Source organism: Oncorhynchus gorbuscha, linkage group LG07, assembly GCF_021184085.1.
Source record: "Oncorhynchus gorbuscha isolate QuinsamMale2020 ecotype Even-year linkage group LG07, OgorEven_v1.0, whole genome shotgun sequence".
In the NCBI taxonomy this organism is placed as follows: Eukaryota; Metazoa; Chordata; class Actinopteri; order Salmoniformes; family Salmonidae; genus Oncorhynchus; species Oncorhynchus gorbuscha.
Window position 1 is genome coordinate 52,956,488 of NC_060179.1, and position 18,743 is coordinate 52,975,230.

Genomic DNA, 18,743 nt, shown 5'->3' on the forward strand with positions numbered 1-18,743 from the left:
CTCCAAACATTACGATGGTCATTATGGCCAAACAGTTCTATTTTTGTTTCATCAGACCAGAGGACATTTCTACAAAAAGTGCAATCTTTGTCCCCATGTGCAGTTGCAAACCGTAGTCTGGATTTTTATGGCGATTTTGGAGCAGTGAATTCTTCCTTGCTGAGCGGCCTTTCAGGTTATATCGATATAGTCCTGTTTTACTGTGGATATACACTGTAGATACTTTTGTACCTGTTTCTTCCAGCATCTTCACAAGGTAATTTGCTGTTGTTCTGGGATTGATTTGCACTTTTCCCACCAAAGTATGTTCATCTTTAGGAGACAGAACGCATCTCCTTCCTGAGCGGTATGACGGCTGCGTGGTCCCATGGTGTTTATGATTGCATACTATTGTTTGTACAAGATGAACGTGGTGCCTTCAGGCGTTTGGAAATTGCTCCCAATGATTAACCAGACTTGTGGAGGTCTACAATTATTTATTTTTTTGTCTTGGCTTATTTCTTTTGATTTTCCCATGATGTCAAGTAAAGAGGCACTGAGTTTGAAGGTCAGCCTTGAAATATATACACAGGTACACCTGCAATTGACTCAAATGATGTCAATTAGCCTATCAGAAGCTTCTAAAGCCATGACATAATTTTCTGGAATTTTCCAAGCTGTTTAAAGGCACAGTCAACTTAGTGTATGTAAAACTATGACCCACTGGAATTGTGATAGAGTGAATTATAAGTGAAATAATCTGTCTGTAAACAATTGTTGGAAAAATTGCTTGTGTCGTGCACAAACTAACTTGCCAAAACTATAATTTGTCAACAATACATTTGTGAAGTGGTTGAAAAATGAGTTTTAATGACTCCAACCTAAATGTATGTATACTTCCGACTTCAACTGTAGGTAAGCGTGAGTGTTCTGTATTTTCAGTGGCTTGCGAAAGTATTTACCCCCCTTGGCATTTTTCCTATTTTGTTGCCTTACAAGCTGTAATTAAAATTGATTTTGGGGGGATTTGTATATTTGATTTACACAACATACCTACCACTTTGAAGTGGCAAAGCATTTTTTATTGTGAGACAAAAAGGAAATTAGACGAAAAAAACAGAACTTGAGCATGGATAACTATTTACCCCCCCAAAGTCAATACTTTGTAGAGCCACCTTTTGCAGTTATTACAGCTGCAAGTCTCTTGGGGTATGTCTCTATAAGCTTGGCACGTCTAGCCAATGGGATTTTTTTACATTCTTCAAGGCAAAATGTCTCCAGCTCCTTCAAGTTAGATGGGTTCCTGCTGATGTACAGCAATCTTTAAGTCATACCACATATTCTCAATTGGTTTAAGGTCTAGGCTTTGACTAGGCCATTCCAATCAATTTAAATGTTTCCCCACTCAAGTGTTGCTTTAGCAGTATGCTTAGGGTCATTTTCCTACTGGAAGGTGAACCTCTATCCCAGTCTCAAATCTTTGGAAGACTGAAACAGGTTTCCCTCAAGAATTTCCCTGTATTTAGCGCGTCATCCATCATTCCTTCAATTCAGACCAGTTTCCCAGTCCCTGCAGATGAAAAACATCCCCACCGCGGGATGCTGCCACCACCATGCTTCACTGTGGGGATGGTATTCTCGGGGTGATGAAAGGTTTTGATTTTACCGTTTTTCTTGATGGCCAAAAAGCTAAATTTTAGTCTCATCTGACCAGAGTACCTTCTTCCATATGTTTGGGGAGTCTCCCCACATGCCTTTTGGCGAACACCAAACGTATTTTCTTATTTTCTTCTTTAAGCAATGTTTTTTTCTGGACACTCTTCCGTAAAGCCCAGCTCTGTGGATGGTACGGCTTAAAGTGGTCCTATGGACAGATACTACAATGTCCACTGTGGAGCTTTGCAGCTCCTTCAGGGTTATCTTTGGTCTCTTTGTTGCCTCTCTGATGAATGTCCTCCTTTACTGGTCCATGAGTTTTTGTCAGTGGCCCTCTCTTAGCAGGTTTGTTGTGGTGCCATATTTTTTCAATTGTTTGATAATGATTTAATGGTGATCCATGGGATATTAAAAGTTTCAGATATTTTTGAATAACCAAACCCTAATCTGTACTTCTCCACAACTTTGTCCCTGACCTGTTTTGAGAGCTCCTTGGTCTCCACGGTGCCGCTTTCCTGGTGGTGCCCCTTGCTTAGTGGTATTGCAGACTCTGGGGCCTTACAGAACAAATGTATATATACTGAGATCATGTGACAGATCATGTGACACTTAGATTTCACACAGGTAGACTTTATTTAACTAATTATGTGACCTCTGAAGGTAATTGGTTGCACCAGATTTTATTTAGGGGCTTCATAGTAAAGTGGGTGTATACATATGCACGCACCAATTTTCCTTTTTTATTTTTATTTTTTAATTTCACTTCACCAATTTGGACTATTTTGTGTATGTCCATCACATGAAATCTATTTAAATTACAGGTTGTAATGCAACAAAATAGGAAAAACTCCAAGGGGTATGAATACTTTTGCAAGACATTGTAGGTAAGTGTTTGCTTCTCAAAAAGTGTCTTGAGAAGCAGGTGTGAAGAGTCAGTGAAAATAGTCTCTAAGGTGCAAGTAATTGTCTGTGGTCTATTCCACATCAGATGTTTTGGGAAGGGCAGCGGTAAACTTGGATTGTTGCTCCGGTTTTCATTCTGATGCCACTTTTAATTCCCATAAGCCTGCTTGGCCCTTCTTCTCCGGAATGCTTCTGCGATCAAGTCCTCAAACTAAGGGGAACGCCAGGAGGGGAGATTATTAAAAATGCTGACTGTCCATAGCCTGTGAAATTACAGAAGACAATCACTTATTTTGCCCAAAAATCGAACTGTCTTGAACACTGGAGTCGAAAAGCTGAAAAAGAAAACACTAAAATCTGTGGAACAAGTCCAAACTTTTCAAAACTCAATACTGTATTTAGAATGTATGGATTGTCTCTGGCGACACCGCCTTCACTTTTTTATGTCCTGTTTCTTAGCTCTGTCTGGGGTGTCCGACGAATTAGGCCTCTCTCTTTCAGTCCAATACCGATTTGCATCTAAGGAGTCAGTGTGGTGTATTACACTGAATATAAATGCAACATGTAAAGTGTTGGCTGAAATGTTCCCTATGGACGAAAAGCCAATTTCTCTCAAATTTTGTGCACAAATATGTTTAGTGAACATTTCTCCTTTGCCAAGATAATCCATCCACCTGACAGGTGTGACATATCAAGAAGCAGATTAAACAGCATGATCATTACACAGGTGCATCTTGTGCTGGGGACAATAAAGGTCACTCTAAAATGTGCAGTTTTGTCACACAACGCCACAGATGTCTCAAGTTTTGAGGGAGCATGTAATTGGCATGCTGACTGCAGGAATGTCCACTAAAGCTGTTGCCAGATATTTGGATGTTCATTTCTCTACCATAAACCACCTCCAATATTGTTTTAAAGAATTTGGCAGTACGTCCAACCGGCTTCACAACCGCAGACCATATGTAACCACGCCAGCCCAGGACCTCCACATCCAGCTTCTTAACCTGTGGGATGGTCTGAGACCAGCCACCCGGACAGCTGATGAAACTGTGTGTTTTCATAACTGAACAATTACTGCACAAACTGTAAGAAACCGTCTCAGGGAAGCTCATCTGCGTGCTCGACGTACTGGGCAGATGGCCGGTGTGGGCGAGTGGTTTGCTGATCTCAAAGCTGTGAATAGAGTGCCTCATGGTGGCGGTGGGGTTATGGCATGGGCAGGCATAAGCTATGGACAATGAACACAATTGCATTTTATCTATGGAAATTTGAATGCACAGAGATACCGTGACGAGATCCTGCCCATTGTCGTGCCATTCATCCGCCGCCATCACCTCATGTTTCAGCATGAAAATGCACAGCTCCATGTTGCAAGGATCTGTACACAATTCCTGGACGCTGAAAATGTCCCACTTCTTCCATGGCCTGCATACTCATAAGACATGTCATCCATTGAGCATGTTTGTGATGCTCTGGATCGATGTGTATGACAGCATGTTCCAGTTCCCACCAACCCCTTTTTGGAGCTGGTGGAACCTGTGTGTGCTTGGGCTACCGTGAGCTTCCTAGTTAGGTATCCTCTGAACTGGCTTGGAGCGTGATTGTATGCCCCCATAATATGTTATACAGAGTGACCGACTAAAGGGGAACGTACAGTTATGAATATAACTACTGTTCCCTGAAGGAGGGGAATTTGGGCTCGCTGAAGACCTGTGCTAAATTGAGGAAACTCATGCGATCCCTGGTATCAGAGCCAGGAAGGCGGGGCTTCCGAGGGCAGGTTTGACAACCATTTGCCCGTTGGCCATGATTTCAATTTTCTTCAGGAGAATGTGATTGGTTGCTGACTCCCCATCGAATGTTATACCTCGTTCCCTCTTTCAGGGAACAGTAGTTATGTTCTTAACTGTTTGTTATAGGCCTACTAAATAAATGTTTGGAGTAGATTGCCTGCTGAGCTGAACTGGGGCAAGGTTTGAGGATAGACAAGGTGAAAGGGGATATTAAAACTTAACAAGAATGTAACATGTGTAATGATCCATGACCTTCCAGAGCCGACTAATCAAGACTGGTCAAGCTATGTTTTTATCATGTCTTCTCAATACTAAGCTACTTTTTATCATGAAAGATATTTTGACTTAAATGTACACACTCGGGAACAGACCATTTTAAACAGCGATAGTGAGTGCTCAACTTTCAAACAATTTCCCCCACTCTTCCCTCGTAGCTGCACAGAGCAAGTTGACATTTATTGGGATGAGTCTTGTTCTGGAGGCACAGCTGAGAGATTTCCACTATTTGGGCCTGCTGCAAAGTCAAAATTGGCTGTATATAGTAAAAATGCAGTATATAAGTTTCGGCATAAAGTTAGCAGTGGACATGAATGTACAGGTAACTGACAAAATCATGGAAACACTTCAGCGATTGAGTGATACAAAGTATATTGAAAGCAGGTGCTTCCACACAGGTGTGGTTCCTGAGTAAGGCTGTGGCGGTTATGAAAATTCATCAGCCAGTGATTGTCAAGCAAAGAACTGCAGGTCTCACGGTAATTGACCGATAATTAACACCAACCGAAAAGCCAGCGCTCCCCGATGCTTCGTTGGGTGGCTTCAGCTTTCTGGAAGAACTGACGCTGGAGTAGAGAAGCAGGTACAGTGACTGAACATTTAATTTTACCCAGGACAGGAATGGGGCCAGAACCGGGTAACCCAACAACATACATTAGTCAATTCTGAAGCGGGGAACAGAGCTGGGGAACAGACAGATATAGGGGAGGTAGTAACACAGGTGATTGAGTCCAGGTGAGTCCAATAAATCTCTGATGTGAATGACTAGGGAAGAAGATGTGTGTAATGATGGTGGTAGGAGTGTGTAGCGCAGGGCAGCGCCCTCGAGCGCCAGTGAGGGAGAGAGGGAGCAGGCGTGACACTGTTGTAAAGAGAAACAATGTGCTTAATATTGGGAAAGTTGTTAAATAAATACAGTTGGCCTAGACTATAGAAAGCGAATGGGATCCTCCTCTTTTTAATAGAGGCCATCACTCTTTTTTCTGACGCAATTTGCATAGCCTATAGAAATGTTGCGCAACGTGAGCTCATGGGCTCTCATGAAGTGTTTGATTAGATTTTCGATCACATTTGCATTGATGTCATAGTGATTACAGGGACAATATAGTGCTGAGTACCTGGCAGTTAGAACGTTTGGTAGGCTGCTAATGACCATCAGCAGCATCATAAATTGGAGAAGCCTAATTACCGTAAACTGTCACATATAATTTCACTGCCTTCATGACTCGCAACCTCTTGTGTGGTGGTAATACAGTCATGTAACAACACTATTCCTGAGTAAATTAAGCAATTAACATCCTATCATGCTTAAGGTCATGTATAAAAATGCTGGACAGGACATTATTTTGCCTACCATGTCTATGCCCCCATATGATTACTATGTCCCCATCCACAGGGCACGAGTTGTCACTGAATGGTTTGATGAGCATGAATACGATGTAAACCATATACCATAGCCATCTCAGTCACCAGATCTAAACCCAATTCAACACTAATGGGAGATTCTGTAGCGGTGCCTGGGACAGCATTTTCCACCAACATCAATAAAACACCAAATGATGGAATTTGTCATGGAAGAATGGTGTCACATCCTTCCAATAGCGTTCCATACATTAGAATCTATGCCAAGGTGGATTGAAGCTGGTCTGGCTCATAGTGGTCCAATGCCCTCTTAAGACACTTTATGTTAGTGTTTCCTTTATTTTGTCAGTTACCTGTATTATGAAAGGACTGTGGATGTTTGGCCTGGCAAAACCATTTTTAGAAGCTGACTGAATGGGAGCTGATCATTCTGAGTTTTCTTTATTCCGCTGGGCTCGGCAGGTCTCAAGAAGAAATGATGAATACTCATTGTCCAAGACCGAGTCAAGACCGAGTCAAGACCGAGTCAAGACCGAGTCAAGACCGAGTCAAGACCGAGTAAAAATGTATCTGACACCGAGACAAGACACTCAATTTGTGGTCTCCAGACACACTGCCTACAGTCTGCTTTTAAAAAACAATATAGACTATTAACATACATAGCATACATACAGTGCATTCGGAAAGTATTCAGACCCCTTGACTTTTTCCACGTTTTGTTACGTTACAGCCTCATTCTAAAATTGATTCAATAAATAAAATGCTATTGTTAAATATGGAGACCCTGCATGGATCATTTGCTTTGAACATCATCAGACATAATATTTGTTGCTAATATAGAAATATGTTTAATTAGGCTTAGATTGTCTTTGTTGTTGTTCAATTACATTTGACATCAGTCAAAATGAATAATAAAAAACTATTCTAAATAATATGTTTCTGAGAAAAGCGTTAGGACATGGATTTTTGGATTTTCTTTAAAGAGAGATCAGAAGTTTGCGTGACTCAGATGTTCCAGAGTTGTGTAGAATCACGCAGGGAAGCAATTCTTTACATTCAGCATCACTCCATCAAGGAAAATATAGTATTCTATCTTACAAAGATATCTACATATATTTCAGGATGTTGTATATCCTGGAAATAATCAGAGTTCATCTAAACTGTATGAAATATTACCACTTGGTTTCTAAAACCACAACTCAACAAAATCACAATCTCTTTTTGTCTTTGTCTTTTCTTTTAATAATTTTAAGCACATTTTAACAGGTTGAAGACCTATCAAACACTTTGTACTTTTTTGTAACACTTTTTACATAGACACGGCCCTGTTGTTACTTCATATCTCAGCAATAATGCCTTGCATTATGTCTGGGAACAAAGCACTTCAATTTGCTCAACTTGCCACTGACTCAACCATCAGCTCAACTTACCATAGTGCTAACATTTAGACTATTAGCCCCTACAGCTACAATGATGGCCTTTCATGCTAGGTTTAGGACCTCATATTAAAGCGTATAGAGGACCCCAATTGATGTATAAACAGTCTAAAATGGATCTTCTTTGGTTTAGACACAAGCATCATGAAACCCCTAACCTCTAACTTCATTTTACTTTGTGGAAATCCCATTTTTGGACATAACCTGCTTAGCACTTTGTCCATGTTGTTTCTTCCTCCATGAAAAGATGACCTCTTCTGAAATATATGGTCTAATTATTAATTTTGTGTATAGTTTCCTAGAAAAAAAGGTGTTTCAGGTTACCCCTTAGGCTCAGCTTACCCCTTAGGCTCAGCTTACCCCACTCCCCCCTACTGTGTGTGTGCACTGTTAATAATTTAGGTTTAAAAAATATGTTGCTTTTGAGGCTGTTTGTTAAAAACTATTCATAGCTTTTCTGTCAGAACCAGCAAATAGTTTTTCATCGTAATATTGAGCCAGCAATGTATGGTTCCAGTACCACCATATTGCATTTCAACACTGTGTAGCTAGCTTGTCCTAGCTGAGACACTCTAACCTTGGTGTTGTACTATCAGACAGATCTTCCAGAACAATGTTGTAGCTTTACATTACTTATTCATCTGCTACAGGGGCTGCAAAGGCCCAGGCCAAGATCAACACTACTCTAAATAAACATGAGTGTTTATGAAAGAGATCATGGACTTTTGCCAGGGGTAAACAGTTGTGTCCTCCATCCAAATATCTGTCTGTTATACGCTGAGTGTACAAAACATTAAGAACACCTTCCATTCTTGATACATTCTTGATGCACATGTGAGACTTTTGAACGTGAAAAACCCAGCAGTGTTGCAAAACCCAAAGTGGTGCACCTGGCACCTACTTCCATACACCAGTCAAGGGCACTTAAATTGTTTTTCTTGCCCATTCACTCTCAAACACAATCCATTGCTCTATTGTCTCAAAGCTTAAAAGTCCTTATTAAATCTGTCTCCTCCCCTTCATCTACACTGATTAAAGTGGATTTAACAACTATTTGTGACATCAATAAGGGATCATAGCGTTCACCTGGATTCACCTGGTCAGTCTATGTCATGGAAAGACCATGTGTCCTTAATGTTTCGTACACTCATTGCAAGTCCATAGTCTATTGTCAATCGTCCCTACCCTGGGCCACTCTCCTGTCTGGGGCTTGAGAGTCTAGAGTAGCTTGGCTCCAGTCTTCAGACCTGTTGGATGACCAGATGGTCTTCCCCAGGGGTTGGCATGATAGAAGCACGGTCTGTACAGTACCTGCAGTTGTTGGACACATCAGAGTGTGAAATCCGGAAGGGCATGGGAGGCCAGGCTCAGAACGTGGAGAAGAGCTTTAGGAGGCTAAACCAACCCCCAACCCTCCTCCTGGCCTACACTGCTGTGGGGATTTCCAGATGTACATTTACCTGAAAAAATCAGTGTGTAAAACTTTGCCATCTTTATGTGGATAAAATAAGAATGTGATGATGAGTTAAACATTACCCACACTGCTTTGCTTCCTAATTTTGTCAGAGAATCTGCACTTAACTCATGTGTCAGCTCTGAGTATTATTTTATAAAGCTGCGACCAGCATTTATTTCCCCTATATCACATTATAATTGTCGCATGAATGAATCATGCCAAACGGTCAGCAGCAGATGTGCCTGTTATTATTACCAAATCATGCAAGAATCAACTCTCTCATTGATGTGGAAGAGATATAGAACCGTAGGCTTCCCTGTAGGCTTCCCTTCAGACAGACAGAAAGCCCAAGCAAGCAGAAAATACCACAAAAACAAAGAAATATGAGAAGACAAGCCAACAGCTGTGGTGGTGGGGTGAGCAGGGAGCCTGGGAACTGGCAGTGGCTGACTAGCACCTATCCTGGGGGTGGATGTGGTGGGTGAGATAATGGGGCCCTGGGTCGGGTGGGTCTCCCCGGCAGGAGCTCAGAGATTGCCTGGAGGCTGAGTGAGCTATGTGTTGTCAACAGCAAGCAGACCCAAGGAAAACGAAAGAGCAGAAGGAATATGCTCTTTCACCATGAATCAAAGCATCCTTATTCCTACAAGTCTAAGAGATTCATCCTAAGGATGCAGCTCCTGCAGCACTGCCACCTGCTGAGACCGAGGCTGTCCTAATATGGACACCGTACACCATAGATTTCTGACGACACAGCTCTCGCTTAAGTTTTCCCTTTTCATGACTCTTTCACTTGGACGTCAAACATTTAAATGACCAATTTCCCTCTGACACACTCTTTCCCTCAGCGGATATTGAGGTTTCTACATGCAGAAAATTGCTTGAATATTGATTGTGGGTTTCCATTCTCATGTGCATTGTGCTGTTTAAATGGGTTTGGTCACTGTGCCCATGCCTGTTCTGAATCAAAATGAAAATACTCTTCAGGTACAGTGTCCGTATAAGGACAGTCTCAGCAGGACTTGTCGGTCTTGTCAGGAGACTGACAACAACTGAGAAGACTGACACTAGTCCAACTGAGACTGTTTTTATGTGGTGACCATACACAGGGACTCTGTTCAACCTTGTCATAGTAGTTACAGGCAGGACAGTTTTTGTTTCAACTTCACCTCTATAGAGTTTTTTTTATGCTGTAACATGTCTGTCCCCTTCTCTCAACCTCTCCCCTTCTCTCCCCCGCTCGTTATAGGAGATCAGCGACACAGAGATCATGGAGCTAGCACACAGTGCTTTGGGGCGGATGACAGTGATTCGTCAGATCTTTCCTCTGTGGAGGGACAGCAACGTGCGCTGCATGAGGAACAACCACCGCATCTCCTCCCTGCTCTGTGACCCACAGGAAGGATACCTACAGTCACTGGAGGTCAGTTCAACAAGGGACCTTTTCTGGCACCTTCACATCAAGGTCTTACAGTTGAAGTCGGATGTTTACATACACTTAGGTTGGAGTCATTAAAACTTGTTTTTCAACCACTCAACAAATTTCTTGTTAACAAACTATAGTTTTGGCAAGTCGGTTAGGACATCTACTTTGTGCATGACACAAGTCATTTTTCCAACAATTGTTTACAGACAGATTATTTCACTTCTAATTCACTGTATCACAATTCCAGTGGGTCAGAAGTTTACATACCCTAAGTTGACTGTGCCTTTAAACAGCTTGGAAAATTCCAGATAATGATGTCATAGCTTTAGAAGCTTCTGAAAGGCTAATTGACATCATTTGTCAATAGGAGGTGTACCTGTGGATGTATTTCAAGGCTTACAATCAAACTCAGTGCCTCTTTGCATGACATCATCACCTGAAAGGCCGCTCAGCAAGGAATAATTCACTGCTCCAAAACCGCCATAAAAAAGCCAGACTACGGTTTGCAACTGCACATGGTGACCAAGATTGTACTTTTTGGAGAAATGTCTTCTGGTCTGATGAAACAAAAATAGAACTGTTTGGCCATAATGACCATTGCTTTGTTTGGAGGAAAAGGGGGGGGGGGGCTTTCAAGCCGAAGAACACCATCCCAACCATGAAGCACGGGGGTAGCAGCATCATGTTGTGGGGGTGCTTTGTTGCAGGAGGGACTGGTACACTTCACAAAATAGATGGCGTCATGAGGGAGGGAAATTATGTGGATACATTGAAGCAACATCTCAAGATGTTGGAAGTTAAAACTTGGTCACAAATGGGTCTTCCAAATGGACAATGACCTCAAGCATACTCCCAAAGTTGTGGCAAAATGGCTTAAGGACAACAAAGTCAAGGTATTGGAGTGGCCATCACAATGCCCTGACCTCAATCCCAAAGAAGGTGTGTTGGCAGAACTGAAAAAGCGTGTGCGAGTAAGGAGGCCTACAAACCTGACTCAGTTACAACAGCTCTGTCAGGAGGAATGGGCCAAAATTCACCCAACATATTGTGGGAAGCTTGTGGAAATGTTTTACTTCAAGTTAAACAATTTTAAGGTATTGCTACCAAATGATAATTGAGTGTATGTAACATTCTGACCCACTGAGAATGTGATGAATTAAATAAAAGCTGAAATAAATCATTCTCTCTACTATTATTCTGACATTTCACATTCTTAAAATAAAGTGTTGATCCTAACTGACCTAAGAGAAGGAATTTGTACTAGGATTAACTGTCAGGAATTGTGAAAAATGGAGTCTAAATGTATTTGGCTAAGGTGTATGTAAACTTTAAACTTCTACTGTATATGCCCAGGGTCGAGAATCTTTCCTGACCATGTTACCTGACCAAGGGCCCTAGTCCCGAGTTATTCCTGGTCAGGAGATTTGTTCAGGAAAAAAAGTCTATCCCCACATATGACATTCAGAGCCAAATTGCACTTGTGCTTCATTAATATGTTCAAGGTCGATCATAACAAATAAATAAGAAATAACAAGTATGTGTGTTGAATACATTTGAGTTCTATGCCAATGTTTTCTTTTACTGTTATCTGATGCTGCCAATGGGACAAAGTCAGTGACCCCTGTCACATGTTATGGCAGTGATAGCCCCAGAGTTAAAGAGCCTTCTGATTGTTTAGAGTATCACTGAGCCTGTGACCTGGGGGCTCCTGAGGCCCCTGAGGGTCAACAGCACATACTGTATAGTGTATCTCCTATTGCGTGACAATGGATGATGAGAAGTTACACAAGGCTGGGCTATTGACATGTGCTGGAATACAGTGACAGGTGTTTGGGGTCTGAAGGACAGATAAAGAAAAGTTGGTTGAGAGGATATAAATATAATCAATAGGAGAATGGGGATGCCAATTCTTGTGATTCTATTTCTATGGTTGAGAGGACAAGGATGCTAGCGAGGCGTTAGGTACCCTGTGGTTCCTATTGACTCATTGGAACGGCTGTCGTAGGTGGAAGAAGGAGAGGACCAAGGTGCAGCGTGGTACGTGTTCATGATATTTTAATTACACTGAACACTAGAACAAAAATAACAAAACGGAACATACGAAACAGTCCTGTCTGGTACAGAGACAGAGACAGAAATGACTACCCACAACGCAAAGGCGAAAACAGGCTGCCTAAGTATGGTTCTCAATCAGAGACAACGATAGACAGCTGCCTCTGATTGGGAACCATACCAGGCCAAACACCTAGAAATACAAACATAGAACAGAACATAGAATATCCACCCCAACTCACGCCCTGAACAACCTAAAATAGAGACATAAAAAAGGAACCACGGTCAGGACGTGACAGTACCCTCCCCAAAGGTGCGGACTCCTGCCGCAAAACCTAAACCCATAGGGGAGGGTCTGGGTGGGCATCTGTCCACGGTGGCGGCTCTGGCGCGGGATGTGGACCCCACTCCACCTTAGTCTGGGCCCATTTCGGTGGGGCCTTTGGAGCGGCAAACCCTCGCCGCCGACCCCCGACTGGGGACCCTTTCAGCGGGTCCCGACGAATAGACGGGAGACTCCGGCAGTGCCGGAGTGAAGGGCGACTCCGGCAGCGCCGGAGTGAAGGGCGACTCCGGCAGCGCCGGAGTGAAGGGCGACTCTGGCAGCTCCTGACTGACGGGCGGCTCTGGCAGCTCCTGACTGAAGGGAGACTCTGGAAGCGCCGGACAGGCGGAAGAACCTGGAGGGAGGAGATGGAGATACAGCCTGGTCCTCGGAGGAGACACAGGATAGACCGGGCCGTGGAGGCGCACTGGAGGTCTCGAACTAAGAGCCTGAACAAGCTGTCCTGGCTGGATGTTGATTTTAGCCCGGCACTTACGGGGCGCAGGCACAGGACACACTGGGCTGTGCAGACACACGGGAGTGCGTAGGGCTGGTGCCATATAACACGGACCGAGGAGACGCACTGGAGACCAGATGCGCTGAGCCGGCTTCATCCCTCCTGGCTCGATGCCCACTCTAGCCCAGCTGATACGAGGAGCTGCGATGTAGAGCACCGGGCTATGTATGCGCACTGGGGACACCATGCGCTTCACTGCATAACACGGTGCCTGCCCGGTCACTCTGTCTCCACGGTAAGCATGGGGAGTTGGCTCAGGTCTCCTACCTGACTTTGCCCTGTGCCCCGTGTGCCCCCCAATACATTTTTGGGGCTGCCTCTCGGGCTTCCTTGCCAGCTGTGTTCCCTCGTACCACTGGTTCACCTCTCCTGCTGCCTCCGCTCTCCTGGCTGCCTCCACCTGTTCCCATGGGAGGTGATCCCTTCCAGCCAGGATCTCCTCCCATGTGTAGGATCCCTTCCCATCCAGAATGTCCTCCCATGTCCATTCCTTCTTCTTATCACGCTGCTTGGTCCTTTTGTGGTGGGTAGTTCTGTAACGTCTGTCGTAGGTGGAAGAAAGAGAGGACCAAGGTGGTACGTGTTCATGATCTTTTAATTACACGGAACACTAGAACAAAAATAACAAAACGGAACAAACGAAACAGTCCTGTCTGGTACATAGACAGAAAGCAACTACCCACAACTCAAGGGAGAAAACAGGCTGACTTAGTATTGTTTTCAATCAGAGACAACGATTGACAGCTGCCTCTGATTGGGAACCATACCAGGCCAAACACCTAGAAATACAAACATAGAACAAAACATAGAATATCCACCCCAACTCACGCCCTGAACAACCTAAAATAGAGACATAAAAAAGGAACTACGGTCAGGACGTGACACTCATTTTGTTTTGTTAGTTGTTTTGCTTTCAGTCTCCTGAGTCTCTCAAAAATCATTTTTTCAGACTAAACATCCCACTCATATACATGTTTCTAGTTTACTCATCAAGTAACCTGCACTTCATTCCCAAAAAAATGAATCAAATTTTATTCGTCACATGCTTCATACAAAATGCAGAGAGAAAGAAAATACTTAATAATAAATAGACAGTGAGTAACGATAACTTGGCTGTATACACGGGGCACCAGTACAGAGTCGATGTGCAGGGGTATGAGGTAATTGAGGTACCTACCTCAACATATAACTAGGAATTCTCGCAAACTTGGCTGAGTAAACGCTGAGTACTTCCTGCAGTTTATTGACAAGAATATGTTTTTGAATACATTACCCCTTTTGAATACATTACCCCTTTTGAATACATTACCCCTTTTGAATACATTACCCCTTTTGAATACATTACCCCTTTTGAATACATGCAGTATAGGAATCAACAAAAGTACAGCATGATGACAAATGTATCATAGATACCCCTTTGATATGGCAGCTAGATAGCAGCTAGACATGATCGATCAACCACCCAACAAAATCACACGGATGCTGCTCTCTGACATCCCTCCCCTCTGTTCCTCATTTATGTATCCAGAGGTGTCTCTGAATGGAGAAAAAAAACTTGAACCCACCTGAACTCTCGCTATCGCTAACCGTTAGCAGATGGCCCAACTCCTCAGGGGGCTCCTATCTCAATAATTCATGAAAAAGAGGGTTAAATGCTCTTTGATGTTAAATCACCTTCGTGACATGGCAAACGCTGGTTCATGCTGCCGGCGAACCCCGTCAGCGGTTTATCACAAAATTTGCAATTTCAACACTACTGTATCTACTTCCCCCCTGGAAAGATGTCAGTTCGCCATGTATTAACAAATTTGTCATATCCGCTCGTTCACTCGGTCGGTATTTGTATTTTGTATTTATTGTGGATCCCCATTTACTACTGTTCCTGGAGTCCATAAAAAATTAAGGCATTAATATACAGTACACTAATACATTTTTAAAACAGATTTCACAATACTTAAGTGTGTGCCCTGTGGCTACCACTCTAGTACAACACACTATCCAGGTGTACGTGTGTGTACAGTGTGTATGCTATGTTTGTTTTGTATGTGTGTATTTGTACCTGTGTGTGTGACTCTTCACATAAGGTGTATTTTTATCTGTTTTTTAAAATCTGATTTGACTGCGTCTGTGAGTTACTTGATGTGGAATAGAGTTTCATGTAGCCATGGCTCTATGTAGTAGTATGCACTTCCCATTGTCTGATCTGGACTTTGGCACTGTGAGGAGACCTCTGGCGGCATGTCTTGTAGGATATGTATGTGTCCAAGCTGTGTGCTAGTAGTTTAAACAGACAGCTCGGTGCATTCAACATGTCAGTAATTGTTACCAAAACAAGTAGTGATGAAGTCATTCACTTCTCTACTTTGAGCAATGAGAGATTGACATGCATATTATTCATGTTAGATCTACGTGTACATTTAAGGGCCAGCTGTGCTGCCCTGTTCTGGGACAGTTGTAGTTTTCCCAAGTCTCTCTATATGGCACCTGACCACACGGCAGGGCAGTAGTCCGGGTGTGACTAAACTAGGGCCTATAGGACCTGCCTTGTTGATATTGTTGTTCTCCCCATCTTAGCTACTGCTGTATCAATTTGTTTTGACCTTAAACAGTTTACAATCCAGGGTTACTCTAAGCAGTTTAGTCTCCTCAGTTTAGTCATCTCAATTTCCACATGATTCATTACAATATTTAGTTGAGGTATTTGGAGTTTAGTGAATGATTTGTACCAAATACAATGCGTTTATTTTTTGAAATATTTAGGACTAACTTATTCCTTGCCACCCATTCTGAAACTGACTGTAGATCTTTAAGTGTTGCAATGATTTTACTCGCTGTTGTAGCTGACTTGTATAGTGTTGAGTCATCCGCATACATAGTGTAGACACACAGGCTTGATTTACTCAGAGCCAGTGGCATGTCGTACTGGCGTACACCAAATCACTTCCACAATGTGGCGTTCCATTCCACTTCTCTGGGTGACATTGAGTTTGACTGAGATCGCTGATCGCAGATCTCTTGATTGAGGCTTCTAAAGGGGTCACTTGTTGATCTCTGGTTGAACCTCTTGCATCAAACCTGTTGTGATAGTGAAGTAATCTGAAGGTTATTGTCAAATACACAGAGATCAGGACAGGCCACACACAGCTAACAACAAGGCGGAGGAAAGGACTGAAAACATAGAGAGAATGCTGTTGTTGTTCTTGCCTTCTCTGTCAGTGATAGAGAGATTTAGGTCCAGGGGGTTGGGATTGATGGGGACGTTGTAGCCAGTGTCGCTGTCCCAGGTCTTCAGTTACAAACTACCCAGCAGATGCAGTCCGCAGCCCAGCCTTAGTTAGCCCTGCTCAGCTTTAGCCCTGCCTTGACTTAGTTAGCCCGGCTCATAGTTGTCCTTGAGGCTTCTACTCTGGCCACAGACTAGTGTAGACAGCTCTATGCATTACTACACTCTAGTAGGCCTGCACATTGTTGGCCTGATCCTCATCCATATGTCATGTTCTCACTCTAAAATGACAAAAGGCATAATAATTAAGTTATCATATCATGATGTGGGGTGAATGTGTGCCATAGCCTATAGTATTATCATGCGGATGCAGCTCCATGTTGTTTAAAACCTCTACAGGATCGGTGTGTCCCCCATGGGACGGTTGATCTAACGTAGGCTAATGTGATTAGCATGAGGTTGTAAGTAACAAGAACATTTCCCAGGACATTGACATATCTGATATTGGCAGAAAGCTTAAATTCTTGTTAATCTAACTACACTGTTCAATTTACAGTAGCTATTACAGTGAAATAATACCATGCTATTGTGAGGAGAGTGCACAGTTTTGAATTTGAAAATGCATTAATAAACCAATTAGGCACATTTGGGCAGTCCTGATACAAAATTTTGAACATAAATGTGATGGTTCATTGGATCAGTTTATACACTGCTGCCATTGAGTGGCCAAAATCTCAAGTGCGCCTGGGATGGAATAATACATTATAGCCATCCTGTTGCATTTCAAAGATGATGGTATTATCTTTTACCAGATCTAATGTGGTATATTCTCCTACATTCATTTCACATTTCCACAAACTTTAAAGTGTTTCCTTTCAAATGGTATCAAGAATGTGCATGTCCTGGCTTCAGGTCCTGAGCTACAGGCAGTTAGATTTGGGTATGTCATTTTAGGCGGGGAAAAAAAAGGGGCAGATTCTTAATGTTGCTTTTCCAATGTGGTGGAGAAGGGAGACGGCATGAATTGTCAGTGCAGAGGATGTCATTATCATAGCCTAGTGTGATGTCTGCGTCTTCTGCCTCTGAAACAGTTGGACTGCTCCGCTGCTTATTTGTCACTGTGCGTTTAGTTTCTGCTCCATGTCGCTGGGTTGATTCTGGAGCTGGACTCACATCTGGTCAAGGGGACTGTCATGCTGTGTGTCACTTTGATAGGGGAGTGTGTGTATGTGTGTCTGTGTGAGTGTGCGTGGGCGTCTTGCGGGCCTGCGTGCGCCATGCGGGCACGCGTGCACACGTGTGTCTGTCTGAGAGTGTGAATGCATGTGTGTTTTGGGGGGCCTCATGTGGGGCTCATTCAGCCCAGCGGTTCCTGATGTCCCCAGCTGTGTCCCACTCCCAGTCAGAGTGCCTTCTATTCCCGGAGGTAATTAGGATTAGCACCCCTTCACTCCCCATCAGAGCCAGAGCAACATCTGTGGCGCTGCTAAGAGCAATAACCACAGGGCTCTGTTTATGAAGCTTTTCTGAGCTTTGTTTATGCAGTACCTTTCCATGTCCAGATGCCGCACAAACAGACAATAACCATTGGAAATCGTGGTCCTATTAAAAACATCAAAACACACCAGTCCTACCATTCCTTAATGGTGCAGCTTCAATTTTAATTTTGTACAATGAATAGGTTGTGCATCTACAATGATTTAATCACATATCAATGTTTAACTGGTTCCCATGGTCTTCAATCTCTGTTGTGTGTGTTTTCAACAGAGATCCTGGAAATGTATTGTTTAACACAACATTTGACAATTTTATCCGTTTCTAGAATGACCAAGATGGTTGATTTTCAGTCATGTTGCTATGATGCCAATGTCCATTGTAGAGTTCTATATCTAATTCTATGCTGTTTTCTCCCTCCTCACTCTCTCTATATGCCTTTGACTGTCTGTACTTCAGGTGTCCAACCTATACCTGTATGACAGCGTGCTGGCACTGGCCAATGCCTTCCACAGGAAGTTGGTGGACAGGAAGTGGCACAGCATGGCCAGTCTCAACTGCATCAAGAAGTCCACCAAGCCATGGAACGGAGGCTGGTCCATGCTGGAGAACATCCAGATGGTAAATATAGTACAACATTTTAGTTCAGAACATGAATATGAACCTTTTTCTATATATATATATATATATATATATACAGAGGCTTGCGAAAGTATTTTTCCTATGTTGTTGTCTTGCAACCTGGAATTAAAATGGATTTTAGGGGAGTTGTATCATTTGATTTACACAACATGCCTACCACTTTGAAGATGCAAAATATTTTAATTCAATTTGAAATAAAGACA

At 42.9% G+C, this 18,743-nt stretch overlaps 1 protein-coding gene across 2 annotated transcripts in view; it reads left to right on the forward strand.

The window, feature by feature from the left end:
* LOC124040008 (glutamate receptor ionotropic, delta-1-like) overlaps positions 1-18,743 on the forward strand; it is a 432,261-nt gene that overhangs the window by 345,239 nt on the left and 68,279 nt on the right. For both annotated transcript variants that reach the window (XM_046356698.1, XM_046356699.1), the window contains exons 6-7: positions 10,111-10,284; positions 18,358-18,519. In XM_046356698.1, the coding sequence (XP_046212654.1) occupies positions 10,111-10,284; positions 18,358-18,519 (336 nt within the window). The remainder of the gene's footprint in view (positions 1-10,110; positions 10,285-18,357; positions 18,520-18,743) is intronic.